This window comes from Zea mays, chromosome 8 (assembly GCF_902167145.1).
Source record: "Zea mays cultivar B73 chromosome 8, Zm-B73-REFERENCE-NAM-5.0, whole genome shotgun sequence".
NCBI lineage: Eukaryota > Viridiplantae > Streptophyta > Magnoliopsida > Poales > Poaceae > Zea > Zea mays.
The window spans coordinates 56,562,696-56,568,381 of record NC_050103.1 but is presented as its reverse complement, the minus strand read 5'-3'; the positions used below and the strand labels follow the sequence as shown (position 1 = coordinate 56,568,381).

At 41.2% G+C, this 5,686-nt stretch overlaps 1 protein-coding gene across 2 annotated transcripts; it reads right to left on the bottom strand.

The window, feature by feature from the left end:
• Window positions 1–253: 253 nt before the first annotated feature.
• On the bottom strand, window positions 254–4,623 carry LOC103635217 (uncharacterized). 2 transcript variants are annotated; one of them, XM_008657727.4, is made up of 8 exons: window positions 4,292–4,623; window positions 2,050–3,148; window positions 1,735–1,926; window positions 1,454–1,663; window positions 1,101–1,254; window positions 905–968; window positions 750–824; window positions 254–643 (listed from the first exon to the last, which is right to left on the bottom strand). In XM_008657727.4, exons 2-8 carry the CDS (start codon window positions 2,139–2,141, stop codon window positions 609–611), a joined length of 822 nt encoding a protein of 273 aa, XP_008655949.1. In that variant the 5' UTR covers window positions 2,142–3,148; window positions 4,292–4,623; the 3' UTR covers window positions 254–608. The 2 variants fall into 2 exon arrangements, with proteins under 2 accessions (XP_008655949.1, XP_008655954.1); XM_008657732.4 differs by having other exon boundaries at window positions 258–643; window positions 1,735–1,923.
• Window positions 4,624–5,686: the final 1,063 nt, after the last annotated feature.

Genomic DNA, 5,686 nt, shown 5'->3' with positions numbered 1-5,686 from the left:
CATAAAGTATTTATCAAACCGTCTCGAATATCCTACAATAATAGACGATTACAATAGGAAAACCATCTTATTTAGGTGACTAATAATGGACGTTTTAGAAACCGTCTTATTTAGGAGACTAATATTAGACATTTTGGTGATCGTCTTATTAAGATTTAAACGAAATGACTCACAGCAGTACATTCTTCAATTTATAATCATTTGTTCAGACATCACGTTATAATAATTTGGAAGAGAAATATACATACACATATATTGAACAACATTATAATTAATATAATATAAATAAGTACCATTCAATATATCATAAATAAGCATTGTCAAACAAGGCATATATAAGTGTACTCTAAATCTAAACTAAAATACAACTGTTTGCACTAATGTTAAGCCTAACTTTATATGAATTCAAGTCTCCACACTTTTGCGACCACCAAATTTGAATTCCATTCTATGTTTTCCTGTACAACAAATAGGAGAAAACTAGACATAGCATGAAAAAAGCTCCAAGCAGCACGTCGATGACCTCGAAGATGCCCTTGTGCTTCTCCCAGTTCTTGATCACTCCTACACATCCGGTGTTCCTTGTCACCATGACCACGTTGCCGACGTCAAACTGAACAGACCTCCCGTTGCAGAGCTTGAACTGCACACAAATCAATAGAAAAGCAGTGAGCATCCGGTGTTCTAAAAAGTTGCACTTTGACATACTGTATTATGCAAATGTAGGGCATCAAGAACTACACACTAACCTCTAGAGCCTTCAGTTTTTTTGTTAGGAAGATCGTGAGATAGTGCCAGCTTTAATAATTTCATAAGCCCATTGCCTGTCATACACAATATTTGTCATCTTCGTGTCCGTTCCAGGAAGGCAAAGTGAACAATACATGAAAGGATGTAATATTACCGCCAATGTACTTTCCAGAGTGCTTAGCGTTGATCAGATATGCCGGTGTATCATCTTCTTTCAACTGCAAAGGCAGCACATCAATCATCAGGGCCAAGACCAAGACCAGAAAGACAGTAATGGGCATAAGGTAGAGAACTAACACGAGTTACTAAATAACCAGAGCTGAAAAAAACAAAGAAATAGAGCCACCTACATGTGAGAATAAAGAAATTGCAAGTGCAAGTGGGTCAGCAGGAGAGGGGGCTCTAGTGTATGCTGGGACAAATTTTCCATCGTGATATCCAGCCAAGAAATGGTAGGCAGCCTGGCCAGGAGAGAGCTTGCATACAGATGGTATGACACCAGAGCTGAAAGTAAAAATGCCAATACATTGTTAGCAAACATAGTCCTATTCTTTCTTGTCGCAACTTCAAACCATTTTTCATTTTAACTATCAATCAAGAGACGTTGATATTCCTGTTTAGCAAAAGAACTACTGTAGCACTCCACAAACTGCATGTTTTAGACAAGACAAATAATGTCATCAAAGCATGGAGTCTTCATTACCTATCAGATGATACGATAATTACTCCAGTTGGTTCGGTAAGCAGTTTCTGCTCCCTGCTTGCCTTTGTTGGGAAAAGCACAGTAGACCCCTTGGAAGAGATGACTGCACCACAGTCAATGGACAATAGAGCATTGTGGATTTCTGTGCAGGACATCATGATTTCCACTAGGGCAAACAATAATACAATAGAACCACCAAAGCTCATAATCCTGAAATACATGGAAAGAATTTAAGAACTTTACATAAATAGAAGAAATAAAGAGTCCTAAACTGACTTTACCATCCTGGAACCGGGAGGCCTCCTCTTGCAGACAATATTGGGGCTGTCATAGCAGCAAGTGCATCTTTCACGATAGCTGAATTAGCAAATGCTTTACCGCATAGGATTAGAGATGATCGTTCAATATCCGCCACAGCAAATCCATTAGCATATTGTGTTCCAGAACCAAGAACAGTCTTAACGTTGTTACTGCTTCAAACATTCATAAAGAAGATAGAAGACATTAATTAGCCTTCTATTACAGCCAAGTACAGACTTCAATGAATGAACAAGTTAAAATCATAAGTAAAAGAATGAAAAGATAATGTACGGTACCTTATTGAACTGGTAGCATATATAGTCAAAGGGGATGTGTCATGGGAAATCGCACGATCTGGTATTTTCCAAAGGACTTTCGACAGTAACATAACAGCAGAGGGATTATCACTAATGACCTGAACCTTTGCATCACATTCTGCTGAGGAACCAATGGCGCCATCTTGAACATATAGACACGAGATGGATGAAAGATGGAACGTCACCTATGCAAGCAAGTAGTCTTTCAACAAACAGGGAGATAAAAAAAGGTAGATCCACTGCTGGAGGCTCCCACATGTGACGTCTAGGATAGGGATAAACCAAAGCAAGCCTTCTCCCGCAAATACGGAGAGACTACTTCGAACCCGTGACCTGATGACTCAGTGAGACAGCTCTCACTGTTGCACCAGGACTGCCCTTCAACAAACAGGGAGATGTCATAACTAAATTAAAAATGAGAGAAAAAATTGGATGCTAAAAAAGGGACTAACAATATTTCAGCTCCATTCATGACAATCATCATTGAATACCATCATCCCATTGAGGCCATGTTCGTTTCATCCCAAAATCATGAGGATTGAGGGCTTGTTCGGTTCCTAGGGATCTAAACCCCTAGGGGAGGCAATCCAGAGAGGGATTGAGTGGATCCCTTCCACTTCACTCAATCCCTCCCTGTGGGGGTATGATTCCCTGCTTCTAACCCCCTCTAGAATCCCTGTGTTCGGTTATGGCAGGGATAATACAGGAATTAGTTAAGGAGAAGTATGGGCTTCTAATGTATGAAATATATTTTTCTAAAAAAAGAGCCGCTGCTTGCAATTCGCTTGTTCCCACAATCAACTGTGTTATGCTAATTTGTAGTTTACACAATATTTAAATAACTTTTTTAGGAAATACACTACATGAAAATAAAACAGAGTTGCTGCTACCAGTTACCACCAACAATGCTAATTTGTCAACTTTTTACATGTCCTCATCGTGATCAAGAATTAAAAATACAAACATCTCCAACAACCCACAATTCTAGGCTGTTGTTACCAGTTGCCACCGAGTTGCTAGGGCTTCTAAGTTCAAAACCTGAGATAGTAATAGCAGAAGTGATCTACAGATGCAAAGCCTGCAAATTTACAGGGAAATGTGGATCAGATTCTCATCAATAAAACAAGCTACAAGTCTGGGCTGGATTTCAACAAACTAAAGCAGACATGCATGTACAGACTAGAGCCAAAAAAATATGCACAGAACAAGGATCAGATTCAGGAAAGGATCTATCTAAGTTCAAGAATGCCACGTTCCTACCTGAACTAGGAAAAAACTAGTAGTACCAAGAAGAACCAAATAGAAGTCAAAATAAGAATCGAGAATTATACTTCTTAGGAAGTTAGAAAAGGAAAACAGGATACTCTATGTTCTATTCTAACAATGGAAGCACTTGCACAAATTTAGGTAGAGCAGTAACATTATTCATCTTTAACATTTTTTCTTGTATACTTGTTGGTTACATAATGGGAACATTCAAGTCAATCACATGTACAGTAAATGAGAAAAACTAACAAATGCCTCATGTTGTGTCAAATTTTATGCAGCTCCTGCTAATTTAGTGTTAGCTTGGTGCAGGGCAGTGGCTCCTTTTGCCCAATCCAATTCCAGCTACTTGATCACTAGCTTTCAACAAAGAACTTGTTCGTTTTCTCTAAAAGAATGAAACTGAATGGTGTGTCCTAGGGGAAACTAATGGGCATATAGAAAATCAAATATGTTATCAAGGATAAACATGAAGCCTACCACTGCTTTGCTAACTCTCCCTACAGATAATGGCATTGCACCAATTACAAAGCAGTATTCACTCCGTATTTACCCAAAAGAATGGATAAAATCAGTAAAAATAATCAAACTAGTGTACTCAACCTCATGGCAACGAAATTCAGAGCTTTGTTCTTTTCCGAGAACAGAAAAGGCACAGATGCTTTGATCTTTGTTGCAGATCATATTATATTGAACTCCTAAACCCTATGACGACTGATGCAATTGGTATGGCATGGCACTACTGCTTTGACTGGCAAATGCAAGTTTTTTTCTTTTTACCAAACCAGGGGTTAATTAATTACTACATAATATGGAGGGGTCACATATGGAAAGAGGTAGTGCATGCTAACCACAGATGGAAATGGAGACGCTGGGCGGCCGGCGGCCAGAAGGCAGATCTAGAACATGGAAATGGAAAGAGGAGGAAAGAGGAAGAGAGGGACAATAAACTTACCAGCCAGAAGGTTACTGGAGAGAAAGCCGTCGCTGAGAAGATCGCCGTGCTGACGTCGTCGTCCCCCGCCACCGCCGCCGTGTGTTGCTTCGTCCGTGTGCTAGCGCCAGGGGATCGGTTCCACACGTCTAGACTCGTGGGATGGTTCCCGGGCCGGGGTGAAGGATTTCGCCGGTAATGGGCCGGTGATGGAATCACGAGTGGACTAACCGAACAGCTCTTCCAATGTGGGTCGGGAATCTATCCAGACCGGGATGTTCCACGTGGATCGGGCCGCAATCCCGGCCGATCCCGGCCCAAACGAACAAGCCCTCAAGGTGGATTGGAAGGGAATGAGGATTTTGGACAGCAGTACAGCAGTCAGCGGTTTTGCTCATAACTTACAAAATATTCATCCAAAAATCGTGAACTAAGACTTTCTAGAAAGCTTAAGAAGTCCTCTACAACTTTTGTATTATCATCACAGTGAGACTTGACATTTAGAATGGTCAAACAATGCTAAACGTAAATTCTGTCCAGATTTGGACAGAATTCGACTACTTACTTCAAAAATTCATAACTGGAGTTTCAGACATCCAAATCAGGTGATCCTAGACTTTTTAGAAAGCTAATAGAATTCTCTACAATTCATTTATGAACATCCCAGGTTAATTTAATATATATCAAGGTCAGAAAATATGAGAAAGGCTCTGCTGTCCAAATTGGGACAGATTCAGAGATTCTAACTCAAACAGCTGTAACTTAATTTATAGATCACCAAAAATCATTTCATCATACATCGAACACAACTACAACGATAATTATCTAACCAAACCATTCATTAACTAAATAGCCGGAGAAACTACTTGGCTCACCACCTCATGATCTGACTTGATTTTTAGCAAGAACGATGACGGCCACCAGTTCGAGCATATCATCGAACATGTGGCAGGTATCCCGCTAAAACCTTCTTCTCCTTATCTAAATCTTCCGGGATTTACCTCTACCACCAACACACACAAACATACACAATTAATACTCAAACATAGGCATTGGTGAGGAATAAACATAGCGCAAGCAGCTGGTCTCACCAGGGTTGCAAAGGTCCAACGTGCTGCTGCTGTACCTAGGCGCCATGCATCAAGCATAGGGGAAACTCGGCCATGGGGAAAGTGCTGGCATGGGTAAGGCAGCCAGCAGAGAGGGGCTAGGGTTGGAGAGGGAAGGAGATGGGAGACGGGCTATCCATGGCAACAAAAGAGAGGGCTGGCGTCCACACCATGGGAAGGAGCAAGGAGGGCGCTGGACAGAGGGCAGGGGCGAGCTTCAGGGAGGGGCGTCGGCCACCAGGAAACAGGAAGCAGGGGCGCGCGCTAGGATGGATGCCGAGCAGATCTTGGAAGCCATGGAAGGTGA

Bases quoted from the DNA above. Each gene is read 5' to 3' on its own strand.
- LOC103635217 (XM_008657727.4), bottom strand. From the start codon at position 2,141: ATGTTACTGTCGAAAGTCCTTTGGAAAATACCAGATCGTGCGATTTCC. The intron at 1,927-2,049 runs GTACCGTACATT...GAATGTTTGAAG, and splicing joins TATGCTACCAGTTCAATAAG to CAGTAACAACGTTAAGACTG. The intron at 969-1,100 runs GTAGGTGGCTCT...CTGCCTTTGCAG, and splicing joins CAATTTCTTTATTCTCACAT to TTGAAAGAAGATGATACACC.